Source organism: Triturus cristatus, chromosome 12 (genome assembly GCF_964204655.1).
Source record: "Triturus cristatus chromosome 12, aTriCri1.1, whole genome shotgun sequence".
In the NCBI taxonomy this organism is placed as follows: domain Eukaryota; kingdom Metazoa; phylum Chordata; class Amphibia; order Caudata; family Salamandridae; genus Triturus; species Triturus cristatus.
Window position 1 is genome coordinate 544,160,588 of NC_140595.1, and position 20,308 is coordinate 544,180,895.

At 40.5% G+C, this 20,308-nt stretch overlaps 1 protein-coding gene across 2 annotated transcripts in view; it reads left to right on the forward strand.

Moving 5' to 3' along the window:
- Window positions 1–20,308, forward strand: part of LOC146776248 (dipeptidase 2-like) — a 369,058-nt gene that overhangs the window by 273,280 nt on the left and 75,470 nt on the right. For both annotated transcript variants that reach the window (XM_085636820.1, XM_085636819.1), the window contains exon 4: window positions 15,574–15,703. In XM_085636820.1, coding sequence (XP_085492946.1) covers window positions 15,574–15,703 — 130 coding nt within the window. The remainder of the gene's footprint in view (window positions 1–15,573; window positions 15,704–20,308) is intronic.

Below are 20,308 nucleotides of genomic sequence, written 5' to 3' on the forward strand. Positions count from 1 at the left end.
GTGGTGGGACCACCAGTACAGCACTCCCCGCAACACCACCATGGCTTTGACAGTCTGTTGGACCGCCAAACTCGTAATCAGGACCTGAGACTTCTAGACAGGTTCATCCCTCCCAAAAAATATTTCCTCCACCATGGTAATTTTCACCTACTTGTCACATGCAGGAATTCAAACTAGCTTTCATTCTCTCTGAGGAGACATTATCAAGGCGAAGGCACTTTGGCCACAAAGTAGAAAGGTAGTCTCTGTAACGTCATATTCTAAATCAGTCCAAGTCCTTCTCTGACCTCACCAGTGCCACTCATTGTTCAACACAGCAATCAACATGCTCATCACTTCCACTGTGTCATCATATGCGAAAGTTTCTACCGCCACATTTTAAATGCTATCCGATCCTTCAATGACCTTCTAGAACAAATATGTTCAGCCTTAAAAAACAATGAAACAATAAAACAACTTAACACTAAACTCTTAACTGTCCATAATGCCCCCTTCTCCTTCCACACATTCTCCCTCTTCAATCCATATCTCCAAATTTGGATCACCCTCATCTTATGACAACTGAAAAGTGAAATGCAAAATGCCTATTCAGACTGTGGATCTGCCTTAATTTTTTAGTCGATTCCAGAGACTTTTCCAGTTGTCTCATGAGCTTTGTGTAATAAAAAATAAAAAACACATACATATGTACACACAGAGGACCTTTGGTCAGCCCTCTTCATTCTTTTATCGATTCGATGGTCATTTACATTTTTCCCTACCAACAGAGCAGACAGCCTGAAGTAATGGATGAGCCCCCCTAAGTCTTTAGCTTACTTGCACTGTAAGTGATTGTCATTTTGTCTGATAACCTAAGAAGCACAGTTTAGTTCCAGGGCTGGTGGGCCACTACTTTGATGTTGCCAATGTTTTTTTCTTTCCATTATTTGTACTTTTTAAAAAAACATTTGGTCCGTAGTTTACCAGCACAGCTCTCAAAGAGACCTATTGCTAACAATGCACGTATAGTAAGCTTTGGATCCTCCCCTTTGAACTGTTGACTAACTTTGACCAGGCTTTTTCAGCAATTAGTTTACACTTTGTCAATCACATCTTGGCTCAGCCCATTTGGAATATTCATGTCACCAATGCCATTGGCTGTTTCGGTGTACCCCTCCAGATCCATTTGAGTGCTTGTACGAGTATCATACCAAGGATGTCATGGGCCTGGTCACAAGCAAGAAAAATGGCCCCTTTGACTGCTGGTGGGGTAGTAAAATACAGCAATTCAAAGTATTCAATCTGAACTGATGTAGATGACTCTTACTCTTTTTCCTACCAATTGTAACTGTACTGTCAAGATTAGAATTTACAAATACAACACATCTGTTATTTTCTTGCTGCTATTTTAGTCCTGGCGACTATATTGCATGGAACATGCTTCTCATATAAATATGCTGTGTGACGTTACACCTCTATATCCCTGTATAATCAAAATATATTTAAAGTTCTTAAAAAAGATTTACTCAGGAGCTAGACATGCATGTCTTCTCCCAGGCAGTGGTAGTGTTGGCCTTTATAAAAAATAAAAAGTAGGTTGAAGATGATGTACTCCGCTGCAGAAATGCATTCTTCTTTAGTCTGGCAAATGTGGTCTATGGATATCTTGTTGGTGTTTTTTTACATCAAAAGGACTGATTGAGAGATCAGGTGTATGTGTGAGTCTCAAAAAAGATGAGACCGAAGCACAATCACAGGATTTACCCATAGAATATACCCAAAAATAAACATAGGAAAAACACATAGGAAAATCCACTTGAGGCAAGTTTTAGAGTGTACACTAAGATGGTTTATTTAAAAATTAGGAATCATTAATGAAGTTAAAATGGCAAAAGTTAGTCAATAAAATGAGACTAATGCAAAACGCAAATTTATGTGAATATCCTTCTCAGCATCAATAGACCCCTAATTTAGTCATTAGCCAGAACCGAATACTATCTAGAAAAATATAACTAATGAGCAAAATATCATAAGGGCTGCTGTCTTCAAGGCAGGAGGATATTTCAAGTGCAGTTGGAGAAACAGACTAGCATGGAGTCTGCTCTTCAAGGTGACCAAAACTTGTCTCCCTCACCAAATGCTGAGTTTTTATACACTTTCAGACAGACAAAACGAACAGTCACTGTGGTATGACAAAGTAAAATTTCTCAACCCAATAGGAAAACAGAAAAAACCTCACGGGTTATAATGACCTTTTCTATATATCTCTTGGATAAGTTGTACTATGCCTTACACAGAAAGTAAAAGCACATTTAAAAATTCAAATCACACTTCCATTTAGCATGAAGGAAGTGACCATCATTAGGTCGAGCATTCGAGACCTCTTTTTATACTTTAGTATATACTTATATTTTTATGTACTTTGCCGGCTCTAGGGATCAGCCCTATGACTTGTCTGCTTGTCTGCAAATACTTGTTTTTAAACAGTTGTAAATCCGTCCTCTCCATGAACACCAAAGGCAAGCAAGACTATAGAGTTAAATGTATTTTGTACAATGATTTAACTACGAAAGATAAAATTGAGGCTTCTGGGTGCACAGTTAGGGAAAGGGAAAAACATGTCATTACGTGCAGGGGTGTAATACAATTGAAATGAAAATATATATCTAGCCCCATCATGTTCAGTTAAGATTTTTACCATGTCAAATAAAATACAAACATCTCAATTGTGTCTCATTAATATCAGTTTGATGCACATAAATATTAATTTAGCATTTATCACCCAAATGTTAATATTGATAAGTGATCAAGCTGAAGAAACAACCATATTAGAAGAATATGTTAAGCGTGCTTTATCCCAAACTTCTTATTTTTGCCTTACTACCTCCTCCCCAAGTACTCATTTAGGCTATCGTTATCTGCGACTACTGGAGCCAGGAACCTACGCTTGTGAATATTGTGAGATTCGGTAAAAGAAGTTTGCCGTTGTGGCACTTTTAACTAATGACTAAGGGCCTAATTATGAGTCTGACGGTCCGAGGAGGTGGTGGTGGCGTGGCGTGGCAGTGGCGGTTCAGCCACCGCCGCACCAGCGGTCTGACCACCCCATTACAACTTGGGTGTTCAGATCGCCATGGGACTGCCGCCACCAGTGAACCGCCGTTCCCTGGTGGTGGTGCAGCAGTCTTGAGGCCACAATATGTTTGGTGGGACCGCCACAACCTCTAGAAGACTGCAGCGCCAGTGGTCTTTTGACCGCTGTATTAAGAGTTTACTGCAGTGCCCATGGTGTGGCTGCGAAGTTATTGTGTCAGTGGTGATTACTTTTCCAAATATATCGATGCCTGTGGGTGCATTTCACCTGCCTATGTGTTGAATGCACACATATGCATGATACATGTGGAAAAATACCACCTACCCATTGCTGGAGTCCGGCCCATATGTTGGAGGGCCAGGCAATGGGTATATGGTACAAAAAGGACTTACCTATAGATCACCGCAAACAGGGTCGTATGAAGATGCTGCTGTGAAGGGGGGACCTGGAGAAAGGGATTCACATCCAACTCTGCCTGGAAGAACAGGAAAGGGGTGAGTACACACCCCAAATCGTTCATTTCTGTGCACCTGAAGCTGGCGGTCCAAACCCCGTGATTAGCTCGCATAAAAGCCAAATCTTAATATAGACTGCGGTTAAACTCCCCTGTACTGCCCTATGGCAGCTGCTTTCCCCCCTGATCACAACCCCGGCGGTCTGCAATGTGATGGCGGTGTTGGTGGTCTTTGCACTAGCAGTCCGCCCAACTCTTAATACGGCGGATCTGATAGTCGATCTCGCAGTGGTCGGACCGCGGGTACGGCAGTTTACGGACTCCCAAACTCATGATAAGGCCTTAAATGTTTGAATATGTTAAAGCATTTTTTCATAAGGGAGGGGGGCCGAAAATCACCTCCCTCTCCATCTACGCACAATTTATTAGCACAAAAATGCAACTTTTGTGATAAGCTCTGGGCCTGGTTTTCAAAATGGATATAAAAGAAATTTAAGGGCTTCTTAAATGCAATTTTAGAATTTTCTTTTGAGAGTAAGGCAAGGGTGGTTCTTCACTAATGGTGTGACCCATTTCTATATGATTGTAAATCTGCAATTCTTGCAAACGTTGTTCACAGTTAGAATATTGCAAATAATGTTGTTCATATTTAATTGTAACATTGATTCCACTTAAAGTGAAAGCTGGTGAAGTCAACAAAGAGCCAGTACTGTATAAGTACAATGCACTATAACCCACCAATCACCCGGTCTGCAACATTATACACCAGCATACAGCACATTAAAATAATATAATTTTGAGAGCATCAGAGTTACAAAGTCACCAACCCCATCCACACCACCCTATGCAACAGTTCAGCAACTCTCACCACTGCAGGAGATTTGGCAAGTCTACTGTGTTGTCCTCTGCTTTTACCATGTTGATTAAATCTTCTGAGACTCACTGCCTGCTATCTCCTCTTATGATCATGCTAACACAATTATGGATGCCCCTTCCCTTCAGGGACCAGAACCCATGTTTGTGTGTTGTACACCACATCCTTACTGCCTCAATGGTGGCTATTGCGCTCTTGAAATATCTAAGAACACAGTATGCAAGATGGTTGTCAAATCCCCCAAAACTTTGCCAAATCTCATTACCCTCTCAGATGGAAGAGGAACACAGCACTTATTGAATAATTAATGTTCACATAGGAGTTTGGCAATTTTGATCCAAAATCGCTTATGGCCCCCAAGGCTGAGTGAGGCTAACAGTTTATTTCTATTTCTGCTAATGATGTGTGTATATATATATATATATATATATATATATATATATAATCTACTGGTGGTCGCCAGTAGATAGTTATAGTTAGGACCGTGTTTCCATAGGAAATCTCAAAAATCTATTTTGAATAACTTTGGCACCGGTTGACGAATCTTCGCGAAATTTTCAAAACTAATGGGGTGCTCCGCTCAGCTCCTACCCTGAAAGTCTCGGGATGATTCATCAAGCAGGGCCCGAGAAAAAAGGGGGGTCCCAAAACGCGTGTTCCCCATGCATTTTTCCATAGGACCTTTAGTCGAAGGTACAGCCCGAACGGCTGAACAGAATTACTTGAAATTTGTCAGAGAGGTAGTCCTCAGGTCAGGGAAGTGCCTTTTGCATATATGGAGTCAATCTGTTCAGTATTACCTGAAAAAATTGCATTTAAAAGCACATACATATCTATAGCCGGGCACCGTGCGTGCGCAAGCGTAATTCTGATTGGTTGTTACATGTCAGTCAACGTTCGAATCGGTCAAAATCAGGAAGTGTCGGCCGCCATTTTGTTTGTTTTCAGTGCGAGAGTGGAAAAGGAAGGTGGCGATAATAATACGTAGTTTATTGAAAAATAAATATATAAAAAAAATAATAAGACATACATAACTTAGCATTTAAAAAAACATACAAATTCACTGAAAAAACCATAGGTTTCACACACGTTATAGTTAGGAATTAGCATTTAAAAAACCTTGCAAATTCACTTAAAAAAACCATAGGTTTCACACGTTATAGTTAGGTGGATATTTCACTCGTAAAAAACCAATGAAATTCCCCCGTTATAGTTAGTTCAGATAACTATAACTCGCGCGACCGCCACTCTATCACAAGGATGATGTCATCAGTGATGTCATGAGTGATGCCACTGACCATGTCATGAGTGATGTAATATGTGACGTCATGAGCCGAGGATTGCGGGTGCGCGAGTTATAGTTATCTGAACTAACTATAACGCGGGAATTTCATTGGTTTTTTACGAGTGAAATATCCACCTAACTATAACATGTGTGAAACCTATGGTTTTTTAAGTGAATATATATATATATATATATATATATATATATATATATATATATATATATATATATATATCCAAATTCGGTTCACCTTTGCTCAGATTCCCGGCGCTCTAAAAGGTGCGATAACATCGCGGTGGAACCAAACCACTATAAATCAAACAGATCCTTTGTTAAGAAAGGAAACAAGTCGCACTCCAGCAGAATTGTTCGCACGGGTTTATTCCTTAATCGTTTTCACAGCATGCACAGACCAAACCATGGTCTGTGCATGCTGTGAAAACGATTAAGGAATAAACACGTGCGAAACAATTCTGCTGGAGTGCGACCTGTTTCCTTTCTTCACAAAGGTTCTGTTTGATATATATATATATATATATATATATATATATATATATATATATATATATATATAAAATAAATTGCATTGCAAGATCCATACAGACAGCTAGGCCTGTCAAACTGTCCAAAGAGATTCTATCAAGAATTATTACACTGCGAATCGTAGACCCCCTTAGGGTTTGTGAGGGGGGATAATCAACACCAAAATCCTTCCCTAGAATGATTTTGTGAAATTTTGTTTAACAAAATACTAGACTGCACTCTTTAACATGCTACAAAAGCAATCCCGATTTAAAGTCCTATTAGCTTTAACATTTGTAATATATAGTAACTAAATCAGGCCTACTGTTTTTATCATAACTTTTAACAATAAACAGATCAAGGCTATGACATCTTAAATAAGCTTTCCTAGTGAACCAAGAATCAATATGTGTGTCCCCATACCCAACAAGGATTCTGACAGTGCACATCGTCTATACCCATGGTTTGTCATAGGGGATAACCAACCCACTAACACTTAGCTAGAATTGTAATTTGTGAGATTCCAAGTAACAAAATTCCAGTCAATAGTTTTAAATACAGAGTAATAAAAATCAATCATAAATGCCTATTGACTTTACCATATGCTTCTCACAATCAACATGTCAGACCTATTGCCTTTATTATGGAGTTATATAATAAACTATCAGGACTATAACCTTTATCATGGGCTAGTTGCTATAATCAAATCAAGTGTATGATTTCAAATATAATCTTTCTTAAATGACAACCATCAGGTATGAGGTTACAAATATGTACAAAAGTACAGTCAAATAATATACAATCCCTGCCAATTCAGCTTATTATGGATTACAATAGGGCAAGTCCTCAATCCCTATGATTTGTTCATGTGGGTCACAAACACCAAAACCCTTGCTTACTACTGTAGTCGGTAGTGTTTAATTTGTAAATAAATAAGTGTCAGGGCCCTAGTCAGCGGGCTACTACAGCTTGCACCACCCATTTCCCCTACCAGCATTACCAATGACAGCATAAACACAACCATGAACCATCAGACTATTTCAAGCCCCCAAAGCTATAAGAATGGTTTGGGAGGCAGGTATTGCAATTTTTGACGTATATTGAATTAATAAACAACTGTTGTTGTGCTGAACTCTAAATTAGACAAACAGTACCACCATGTGGCAGACTGTGATGAGTGCCAGTGTTGACAATTAGGAGCCCAGAAATCACCTGTTCAAATTAAGCACTGGCCGTTTGCAACATTCTGTGTAACAAAATGTCTGCCTACAGTCTTCAATACCGTGGAATAATAATTCATCCTTAAAAGTCCATTGTCTTTAACAAATACTTTTTACAATAAGAAAGCACGGCCTACTTGCTTTATCATAACTTTTCATTATGAACAGATCACATGTAAGGAATCTGACATAAGTTTTCCCAATGAACTGATAAGGCCTCTAGCATTTGCCATTAACTTGACACTATTTATATGACACAAGCCAACTGAAGTGTGCCATAAACTGGCAATCATCATGCATACGGTTATCAAATTACAAATAGGTATAGAATTACACTTGGCAGAACAATATACAATCCTGCCTAGCAGGGCCTAACAAGAAACATCACAATGAAAATATTGTACTTCCAGGGTTTGTCAGAGTGGGTGACCAACACGGTCAGTCCTGTGTGAAAGAGCAGTCAGGATTTACTAGAGGAACATGTGTTAAGCATTTCAGAGTACCAACATGGATAATTAGTAATTGACACGACGCAAGAGAAATCCGACAGCAAGTTATAAAAATGGAGTGTATTTTTATCTTAATTTAGCCACCAAAATAAACAGAATAGCATACTTATAACCAGAGTTTTAGATTTGTAATGCAATATTAAATCAGTGCAGTAAACTACATAGACAAAATAACGTTGCAGTAAATGGCAAAATCCACTTGTGACAATACAGTTCGAAAATTACAAATACGTAGAAAACTACAGTTTGCACAGTTTGCAAAAAATATACAATCCCTCCCAGTAGGGCATAACAAGAATCATCACAGTTAAAACCCATGGGGTTTGCCAGAATGTGTGGCCAATGCCAAAATCCCCGCAGACTATGGAAATGACTTCGAATACATGCAACAAATTAACGGTCTGTTGCCTGCAGCATAAATTGATAACAGACTATTCAAAGTCTAATGGCTTTAGCAAATACTTTTCACAATAAATAAGCAAGGCTTACTGCCTCTGTCATAACATTTCATAACACACTGATCAGACCGTTGGCATCAGAGATAACGTTTTGTGATGCAACAATCAGGCATATATTTTGCAACCATAAGCAACTCAGGCCTACTGTTTTGAATGTATGCTTTTCCACAAGGCAACCATCAGGCCTACAGTCATATAATTAGAAACGTATACAAAATTACAGTTGACTTCTCAAAACACTATCTCTCTTATGAGAGGGCTGAACAAGGATTCTCACCGAGCAAATCTATAATCATGGGTTGTCTGACATGGGTATCCAACACCAAAACCCTTGACTAATACCATAGAGTGATAACAATTTCTTAAATGCCTATTGACTTTAACATATGCTTTTCCCAATAAATAAATCATGCCTACAGGCCTTTTGGTAGCATTTCATAAAAAACAGATCAGACCTATCGTTATGATCATTGGCTTGCCACTATAACTAACTCAGTCCTGCTGTTTTGAGTATAAGCTTTGCAACTAGGCAAAAAGTGCAATACAATCACTTTGTTTAATTGGAAGCATACAATTGCGGCCCAATCAAATACTTAACTTGGTAAAACCAAAATGCGGGAGAGGCCTAAGAGCCTCTCTCAGTGGTACTTTGAAAGCTCTTTTTTCTTGATCACATTAGGTTGGTGACAGCTGTACGGTCAAGGCAGGCTTAACAACATCATGTAGATTACTGTAGACCTGGGCATTCCATGCTGCTCTCCAACACACAACTGAAATCTAAAGGTAAAATTGGAAACTGAGGGGATCTGAACTGCTGCAAAAGAAAACAAACACTGGAAATTATCTACTTAGCAAAGACACATTTACAGCATTACAGTACCACGCGTGTGCCCCCGAAATTGCTGCTTCATGAGCAAAAGTAAGCTTTCTCTAGGCAGCCATACTGCTGCAAGGGCAGGCAGTTGGATAAACCATCAAAATAGTTCCAGCTGTGTGCAGAGGAAACACTTTCTGTGGAAGCACACAACTTCTCCCAAAACGTGCTCCTGTCCTCCAGCATGGGATGTGAGATAAGCCAATGCCCCTCTCTGTAGTATTCCTGAAAGCTCTTTTGTAGGTTGATAACAAAAGGTTCAGGTACAGCTGCGCTGTGAAGAGCTAAGACCTAAAAATGTGTTCGTTCAGGGCTGTTCCAGCTAAAAGTGTGTAGAAATTGGAACCATTTCAGGTTCAATTCCATATGGTGAAACAGCCATTGGATGCCAAAAGGGCTGCATACAGTGGTCTGTGCCATAGCCTCAAGGTTGCCTTTGTATTTGGTTGCCATCATCAGTGCATGAAGGTATGCCCATGCATTTAGATTCCATATCCAAAATATAGAAATATTGATGGATAACTGGTAATAAAAGGGCAATTTTGCACCAGTGGTTCCAAGCGACATCAAATAAACAAGTGAGTTGGGTATGGAACCCACAGGTGGATAATCATTGGTTAGCAATTTTATGATTTGCATTATCAACCTCCAATGAATACCCACAGCAAGATTATAAAATGAACCAATTGTACATTGAGAAATGACTCTTAGGGAGCCATGCTGCAGACATTTCATCTCCCTGAGCTCATTCACCCGCACCACCTCCCCATTACCATGCTCCCTCCATAACCAAGCCGATTAAAAAACGAAATCTAGCATCCTGCCACCCTCCCTCACTATTTTGTAAACCAATAATCCTGATATAAAAGAAAATATAAATACTTGTTCTCCTGCGAACCTCCAAATCCAACCTAAGCATTACCCTTCCACTCCCCACTCAAATATTTAAAAAATATGACTGCATAACTGGTGTCCTGGCCTTGCTCCCCCAGCCTTATTAGCATTACCCTTGCCAGCATAAACCTAAAACAATTATTTTAAACTGTAATGCTTGGTGTCTTGACACTGTCACCATCCTCTAGGTAATTCCTACACCATCCTACCCGACTGCCCAGCTGTTCACTTTCAATTAGAACGCAAAGACACTGTTGCATGTTAACAATGGCTGTAATATTCACTCTGCACATGGCACCTTACCTGATTTAGGCTGAGAATGTAACATTGCACCCTGGCAGTGCTGAGGGGGTGGTATAAGGGAGGAAGGTTGGGTCCTTGCAAGTGTGAATATTTCAGTACAAGGCACAAAGCATTTTATGTTTTTTTGTAGATTGTATGCTCATTTTGAGGCCAAATTGTTAAAAACTTGGGTCCCTAGTAGGCAGAGGATTGCACCCTGTCAAAGTAGGGACCACACTCCTAGTTAGGGTAAGTCAGATCCACAATAACCTGTGCTCACTCACTGGTGGCTTGGCGTGGAACAGTCAGGCTTAATTTAAGAGGCAATGTGTAAAGTATTTTTTATTTGTGCAACACATTAATTACATTAACACACGGAAAACACCACAAAAAGACTCCACACCAGTTTAGAAATATCGAGAAGATTTATCTGATTAAAATAAGACCAAAACGACAAAATCCAATAAGTACTTGACAACATATACGTTTTTTAAAGTATGTAGGTTATTGTAGTTCTAGAAGAGCCTGTGAGCTTCTATTACAGACACCACTCCTTGTCAAGGGGTTCTTGTACATCGTCCACAAACAGGTTGCATCGTACATATTTATCCCTGCAGACCTATGATCGACTTCATATCCCTCAACACTGATGGTCTATGTTCTAGAGATTTTCTGACTTTATATTGTAAGTCGTCACTACTTTCTCTTGAACATTTTTGGAGTCCATCCATATTTCCACTTGTGATCATTCTGGAACTTTAAAATTTGGTTTATGACCTTTTTTACGTAGACTCATGCTTATCATTTTATTGGACATTTTAATCACATGCAAGTAGCTTTTTATGCTACGCGTCAGTTAAGTAAATTCCCTTTTTCATTTATATACTTTATCCTTCATCTTTTCTTGGTGACTGCACATCTCGATTTAAAATTGCATTTCTCTATGGGAGCCTGTCTTCTTTCCTTTTCTTGGGACTAAGGCAATAATGTCTTTCTATGTTGATATATACTATTTTCCCAACCACCGTTAGGTTATTGAATACTCACTAAGGTGGTCATCCTGATTTTTCTACTTTCTATGCACAATTTTGGGGGTACGGTCTTCCTCATAACCAATCGGGGTCGGTCGATGCACAATGTGTTTAAACATCTTTTGTTGTTTGTTTTATGGTAAGAATTACACGCCATTCCTTTGTGCTGTAGCTTTGAAAGAAATAAAGCTCACATCATTTGCAATAAATTGATTCATTATGACTTTTTTCAACATGTTTGTATATTCTTAAATGTATTTTATTTAACAGCCCTGAGCTAGACAAAACATGTGTTGGCTGTGCTGGTCATATCTGGACAACTGTGTTTGTGATTACAATCTGATATTTTTATCCTGCATTACAGACAGATCCGATTCACATTGTCTGCTGTATTGCTACATATGTACCACTCATATGCTTGCCACATTGGCTACTACTGAATTACATGTTTGCTGTAAATATCTTATTTGCTACATTTTAAAATCATTATATTGTTGTCAATAAATCAGTCTTCTTTGCCATCATATTAGATTTTGATTTAATGTGCTGTAATTGTTTAGTGCTACGGATATTTGTTGAATGTTGTACAAGTCACAGCTTTGGCGGTGTACCTAGGTGCACCTCTTTGCAGCAGGGATGCTGTCTGTGGTAGCATACTTTACATACTGTTCTTCTTACTGACCACATTTGTGGGTAGGTTAATGTGCTGGGCACATTTTCCCACTGCTGCTACGTTTGTAATGGCTTCTATTAAGGTATTTACGGTCCCACTGGGGGTTTTGTAATGCTCTCAACAGTAGAGCAATCTGTGCACAGTGTTTTTAGGAAATCAGGATGTGTTCTAAACAGGGGGCTGTGAGGAGTGCAGTACGGCTACAGGGACCACTCGGGTCCGGTTGCAAGTAAAAAAGCACTTTCACAGAAGGCCGTGGAGCTGGGGAATGTCACTAGCTGTCAGAGACCACTCAAGTCTGTTTTGCACACAAAATGTACCTTTACACGAGGCAGCAGGGATGGGGCACATTTGCAGCACCGATGACCCCCAGTATGGCGCTCCCGCGGTGGCGATGTGGTCACTGCGAGTCTACCTGTTCAACTGAGAGCAGCTGGGGCAGTGATGATGATGTTGCAGTTCTCAGTAGTCTTGTTGCCCTGGCAACAGTTAGGGGAGAGGCTACAGCGCTCGGGTGTAGGTACGGCTTCTTTTGCCAACACTCTGCCACCACCTGAGAGTAGAGTGCCGCATCTGTTGGACAATGGAGCATCGAGCTACACTGCAGATCCGGAAGAGGTTGAGCACGGTTCTTGATATAAGGCGCGCCGAGCTCCGCTGGTAGGCTAGTCAGGGAGTGCTGTCCTCGAAGAAACGGTGATCGATGCAGGGCTCAGCTGCCGGACTGACAGATAGCAGAGTCCGGTAGCGGCGTTGCTGTTGATGAAATCTTTTATGGCCCTGAAACTTCGTGAACAGGGGGCAAGTCAACAAGCCCTTGGAGTTCTTAGGGTTAAAAAAAAGGTTGTAGAGGGCAGTTTCAATTCTCCCTCACTGCCAGAGTTAGCAGGCAGCAGGCCAACGCAGCAAAGCAAGTAGCAAAGCAACAGTCCCTCCTGGCAGTGCAGGTCCTCTTCTTGGCAGAGTCTCGTCAAGATCCAAAAGTGAACTACTTTAGTGGTGTCAGGGGTCCAGTACTCATACCCAAATGTGGTTTGAAGTGGGGGAGATATCACAGAGGCCTTTGAACCTCTCAAGGTCCCTATCCTTCCTTCCCTGGCTCCAAACACACTACAGGGGCATTTGGATCTCTTTGTGTGGGGGCAGGCACAGCACTGTTCAGGTGCAAGTGTCAGCTCCTCCCTCCCAATCTACCTCAGGAATGCCCATCAACCTAGTGATGGGCCATCAGGATGCAAAGGTCACACCCCAGTTTCCTTTGTGTGACTGTCTAGAGGGAATGCACAAAGCCAACTGTCACCCTAACCCAGACATCTATTCAGAGACAGGCAGAGGCACAGAACGGTTAAAGTAAGACAATGCCAACTTTCTAAAAGTGGCATTTTCAGACCTGCAATTTAAAATCCAACTTTACTAAAATATGCGTTTTTAAATTGCGAGTCCAAAGACACCAAATCCCAATCTCCTATTCTCCCCCAATGGGACATTACCCATTTTAACCTATGGAAGAGATGGGCCTTGCAGTAGTGAAAAAATAATTTAGCATATTTTCACAACAAGGACATGTAAAGTTAAAAAGTACATGTCCTGCCTTTTGAATACATTGAACCCTGCCCATAGGGCTGTCTAGGGCCTACCTTAGGGGTGACTTATATGTAATCAAAGGGAAGATTTTACGCCAGGCAAGTAGGTTCATTGCCAGGTTGAAATAACAGTTTAAACTACACCTATAGGCTCTGCAATGGCAGGCCTGAGCAATATTTAAAGGGCTACTGAGTGGTTGGAACAATCAGTGCTGCAGGACCACTAGTAGAATTTAATTTACAGTCCCTGGGCATATGTAGTGCACTTTACTAGGGACTTATAAGTAAATTAAATATGCCACATGTTGATAAGCCAATGTTACCATGTTTTAAGTACATAGCATATGCTCTTTAGCACTGGTTAGCAGTGGTAAAGTACCCAGAATCCTAAAGACAGCAAAAATGAAGTCAGCAAAATAGGACGTCAGAAGGCAAAAATAATCAGGGAAAACCACACCAAGGATGCCAAGTCCACTTTTAAGTGTGACCAAGCTAGACCTGCTTTACTGTTTTAACAATTACAATCCACTAAGTAAATCTGGTTTCCTATCCCTGGCTTTCTGAGAGAGGCAGTCAAATTAAGATGATCAATGAATTTCTTTTTATTTTAAAATTAATGTTTGGATTAGTCATTTTGCCTGATTTTATATTTGCGGTGATTTTAACTAGATTTCTAAATCATGAATTTGAGTTTCCTTTAATGAATGGTACTGTAGGCTTTGATGTATATTTATTGTTCCTGCATCGATTATTTCTTAGAAACCAAACAAGAGGACTTTTGATGATTACAGTGGCTGTCACTTAGACAAAAGGCGACCCAGATCCTCAGCAGACAGTACCACCCTCATTCCCTTGCCTCCCTCCGGTCTGCAGAGACCCAAGAGAGGTGGAGTAGAGTGCTTCTCAAAATCTGCCATACCTCCACTTCCTTCTAGTCTCTGGTGACCCAGGCAAGTCATGGGAAATTTGGAAGCTCAGGGAATTGAGTGGTTCCCTTGGTGCAGTAACAGTATTGGTAAACAATTTTATCTTTCGCTCTTGTGTTGCAAGAACAGCGAGTAATTTCATTTTGAATCCTGTATCCACCTTAATGTTTCCCAGTAGAAGAGGTTATGCCTACAGAGATCATTAAGCTACTACAGCCCCTTCAACCTGCGGCCAGACTTCACAATGTTTGTTGCTCTCCTTTTGACTATCCCTAACATGGACATAATAACAGAAAATGTCTGGAACTGATTATTTGCAGCAGTTAGATGTATGTCCTTGTTTCAGCGAAAGGGCCATTGTGGTCATATGCAGCATGAAAGAAGAGCTCTGAGGTCCTTCCAGGGTCATGCATGAGCAGCACACCCAGTACAAGCATACACTTTGATACTTCTAATCCAGTGCCACATTATAATAGCAAGACTAAAAAAAAAAAGAAACCTTGAACTGGATGAAAAACTCATACATCGAAGTAAGAACCTTGAGAGCTCTGCTTCTGTGTGCTTTGGGTTTCTCAAATAACCTACTTCTCATTTTAATCCCTGCTTTGCTCTATCAGTCCATTTTGGACTAACAAAAGTTCCTGAATAAAAAAAACAAATGGAGAGAAAAGCAAAATCCCCTTTTTAATGCTAAATATTGTATATGGAGACAGAGCTTGATCCAGCTCCACACATCATTTTCCCAGACCTGAGTTTTTCTGAATCTTAAAACAAACTCAAACAACTCACTTTTGATCACACATCATGTCCTGCATTTCTAGATGTTAATCACGAGGACCACGGTCTGTAAATCCCTGTCTAACAATACTAAGAACAAATATGTTCATACTGAACATATTACATTTTACTTTACAGTTCTGGTCAGCTTATGTGCTCTGCAATGCTCAGAACAAAGATGCCGTGCGCCTGACACTGGAGCAGATAGACATCATCAAGCGCATGTGTAAAGAGTATGAAGAGTTTGAACTTGTAACCTCATCAGTCGGTAAGACATTTTAAGGTCTAATGTTAGCCAAAACCTTATGATTTTCCAAAAATTATATGTGTAATATAATGTATAGGGACTTTAGCCAGCCCTCTTCAGGAACTGATTCTGTTACTGTGCCATTTTAACTTTTCTCCCGCCCAGTACAACATACATCATGAGGCAGTGGCCCAGCCCACCCCACTTTATTCATTGGCTAACTTCACTGTGGGTGACAGCTTTCTCCATCTTCACAAGGCACACATCAGCCCAGAAAGTTGTTTTCCTAAGTGTCAGGGACCACTATGGCATTGTGTGCTATTTGAGAGCCCAAAATATTTTTGCTTTAAGCCAATATTTGTTTTTAATTAGACTGATAAAGGCCTAGCAATTTCCTCAATAATTCGTTTTTGCAAAAATCATGACAGAATAAAACAGGCATTGACCAGGCCAAAATTGTGTTAGCCAGACCTATTGGTTTTGCCAATACATGTGATTTTATGTATACATAAACAGTTTTATGCTTTCAAATCCACACAAATTCAAACATGTTGGAAGGAAAACAGGTCTATCAGTTGTCAATGTCATGAATTACATCATTTAACATGTCATGAGTGATGTAATATGTGAGTTCATAAGCGGTGTATGGCAGAGTGGGACGCCAGTGATAGTTAACTCAGGTAAACTATAACTAATTAATAGCAGTGTTTTTTTCTGTTTTAAAATGTTTTTCTTTTATTTTATTTCAACACCTAGCTTGATGTTACTTTGAACTTAGTTTTTTCAGTGAATTTTTAAGGGCCTTATTCCTATGTCGGTGGGTCCACCACAGACAGGCCATCAGTAGCGAGACCACCAAAATCTACAGAATCGGTCAGACTGCTGGATTCTGATCCGGCAGTCAACGGCATTGGGCGGAGGGACCAGCCGCTGCTTTTCCGATGGGCTCCAGGAGCCCGTCAGGGCAGGGGTGGGACCGTAATCCCTACAATAGGGGTGGTGCCTGCTCAGGCACCGCCATAGGGATTACAATGCCCGTTTCCCTCTGCCTTTTCATGGGGGTCCAACCGCCATGAAATGGCAGACGGAAACAGACTTTAGGGGCCCCTAGCATGTTGTGCCCCTTCCCCAAACATCTATTCACCGTGTGCCAGGCACCACGTGGTGCCTGGCACACATTGCATGGATGTTTGAAAATATACCTTTTTCAACTGCAGCTTGTGCAGCGACCCTTTTCCGGGCCACAGCACAAGCTGCAATTGAAAATGGTATATTTCCGACCGCTGTGCCGATGGTCGCACTGGAATACAGTATTTTTTAAATTATATTTGGGCTAAATCTGGCCAACACTGGTGTGCAGCAGGGGATTAGCAATGGACCTTGGCAACTGATCAGGCCTTGTGGCCAACTACTGCTGACATGGTCTTCTAATTCAACCTGACTCTAATCTACACACATCCTCTGGTTGTGTGCAGAAGTGGTTGGATGAATACTTTTAATTTTGTTATTTTCGGTAGTTAACAGTTTTTTGTTTAACTTTATAAAGTTTTTATGGTTAGAACTACATTTTCTTTTTTCAGGTCATTTTAAACTTTGTTTTACTTTTTGTATTTCTATTGCTCTTTCCACCAGTCTGTGTTCTGTGTGGAGATGGTCTTCCAAGGCCTTTGAAAACATCATTTTATTACTTTCCTCACAGCCCACTACTTTGAGACAGAGCCTGTAGTAGATCTGAAAATGCTGAATCTTCTCAAACCTTTCCTCCCATTGTTGACACAGCACTTCTGTGGAGCAGTCTGTTGTCCATCTTCTTGAATCTTCTGCATCTCAAAACGAGCCATGCTGTTAGAATGCATAGCCGTCAGATGCTTCTACATCCCACTAGTTGCCATGCGGTATTGCCCACTACTTTTCTCTTTCCTCTATGCAGCACCATAGTGCACAAATAGCATGTAATTTGTGTGCCTATTTTTTAGGCCCGATGGACGTTTTTAAAAACTGCCACACCACTGATTATTTATCAAGACTCACTTGTTGTGGTGCTGCAAAAGTGAATGGAATGACAAAAAGGTCATCCTCTGAAGCTTCACCTATGACAGGCCGGATGTAATCTGCCAAAATTGTGATTTTATGCAGGGAGGACTTTAGCAGTGGGACCGAAAAAAACAAATCTTTCAGAACTTCCAGAATGCTTAAACACCTTGGTGCACTGCATTCCCATCAGTTCAACATAGCACAACTGTAACATCTTCTGCAGCTCTCCAGAGTCTTTAAGCTGGAGATACTGTTCCAGCAGATATTCTTCATGCACAATAATGGAATGTAAACAGTACCTACTCAAGGACTGGACTGTTGTATATGGACTGTGGAAAATTATTGTCTGTTGGAGTGCTGCAGTTTGTGAATGTAGGTGGCTGAACATGAATTGCTTGTTTTCACCCAAGTTCAGATGCCCTCTTTTCTCCTATTTTTTCAATTAACAGCCCCTGCCCTCCAAAAAGCAACCTTTAAACATTTTCAAAACTCTCCAAAAACACAAAGAATCCTGTTAAAACAACCTTTCTTTGTTAAAAGATAGGAACAATTATGTTGTTTGCCATGTCTTACTCTTAATGTTAATTTAGCCTCACAGCCCACTATAGCAGGCTATAGTGACCATTAAAGGTCTACATTAGTGTTATAGGCCACGGCTAAAGGCAAAGGTCTATAACATGGGAGTGGGCCTCTGTTGGCTGGAATAGACAGCCACCTTTGGCTATGACTCTATTAGAACATTCAACCCCATGAGGACGTAATGTTCTACCATCACTTTACAGCCCACTGATGTTAGTTATACTGCCAAATAAAGGCCACTTCCAGTGTTATAGGCCCAAGCAAAAGTATTACAGACCTTCATCTGTGTCCCTATGGCAAATATCTGCGCAAACCCCTGAGAGCAGGCAACACTACACTGTGCATGGCCTTTGGTCGTGCACACTGAGGGCAAACCACAGGGTCTGCTCTCCAGTCAGGCAATGCACCTAACCCCTCCCACCCCCTCACCCCCACATTGTGAAATCATATTCATTTTACCAGCACTGAAAGAAAGACAAAATGCTGTGTTAAAGGTCCATTTACTTTTTTATTTGTTTGAGAGGCTCAATTTCCTGCAACGAAATCCAGCACTGTAAATTACCAGAAATAATGGTGAATACTAACTTTCTATAAAATACAAGCTTTGAAACTACTGGAAAATAAATAAATACATATATATATTTTTTTCCACTGTGAAAAACAAAGGTGAAAGTCACATATGTTTGGAAATAAGATCTTTAACATAAAAACTGACTTTAAGTGACAAAAAATAAAGGTTAACGTGATGTTACAGTTAGGTATGGAAATGAGTTACCTTGTGTTTAATAAACAAAAACCCAGTGAATTTCACCAGTTATAGCTTAGTGAATGAATAATAATGTGCGCCCCTATCATGCACTGCTTATGACCTTGCATTTTACTTCACTCATGACATGTTAAGTGACCTAACTAATGACAACAGATGATTCCAATGAATCAACAAAGCGAGGGACAGCTAGGGCTTAATAGAGGTCCAACGTACTTGCCCTGAGTTAAGCTAGAAGACAATGAAAGGAACGGAGTTCCTCTGTGGCAAGTTGGCCACAGAGGAACGGAGTTCCTCTGTGGCAAGCTGGCCACCTGGTGTGTACTCAAGGTAGTGAGGAGGTGGGGGATACCTCCTTTTCGGAACTAGGACCCTCACACACCCAGCAAGCTAAGTGTCATGCTTTATCATATGGGTCTGCTCCTCGGCGAGACGGCGCTGCAATGCTCGACGGGCACCCATAGAGGGGCTCTTTTTTTCGGAGATCTTTAGTTCCTTGTCTGTGTGTGTGTGTGTGTGTGTGTGTGTGTGAGAGGGTCCTAGTTCCGACAGGAGGTACCCCCCACCTCCTCACTACCTTGAGTACACACCAGGTGGCCAACTTGCCACCGAGGAACTCCGTACCTTTCATTGTCTTCTAACAGAGGACTCCAGCAATGCCCTGAACCCAACCCCTCTGCGGTGGCTAACCTCCTGTGGTACCCAACAATCAAGATTTCTAAAGAAATTCTGAGAATTAACCCCTTTGTGCACATTCCAAGTCCCCCTTTAAATGCTAATTTCTCAAAAACGTCTGAACTGATGTACTCAAGATCACAATTTCTGAGTAAGTTTGTGTGTGCCAAATTTGGTGTAATTCCATTCAACAATTTTGTCTGTCTCAGAGAGAAGGTTTCCTAAGGTAATTTAGATAGGAAAGCAATATTTTAGGACTTTCCATAAAGGAGCTTAGGTGAATAAACATGTGTTGTGCAAATTCTTCAAACACCACAAAAGAGAATAACTAAACTTAAAAGCTCCTCCTATGAAAACTTTGCATAGCTATAATTACACAATGGTGTCACATATATTTTCAATATTCATTGGGGAACATTAGTTTCTTCCAATAAGGACAGATAATTACTTTTTCTGAACCAGTTTTGAATGTTTTAATTGTCAAACATGCTTAGTTTAAAAATGTAGATGAGCCATACTTCATGATTAGTTTGCTTTTGACTCTACAGCTAAAATCTTTTTGTTCTTTGTTT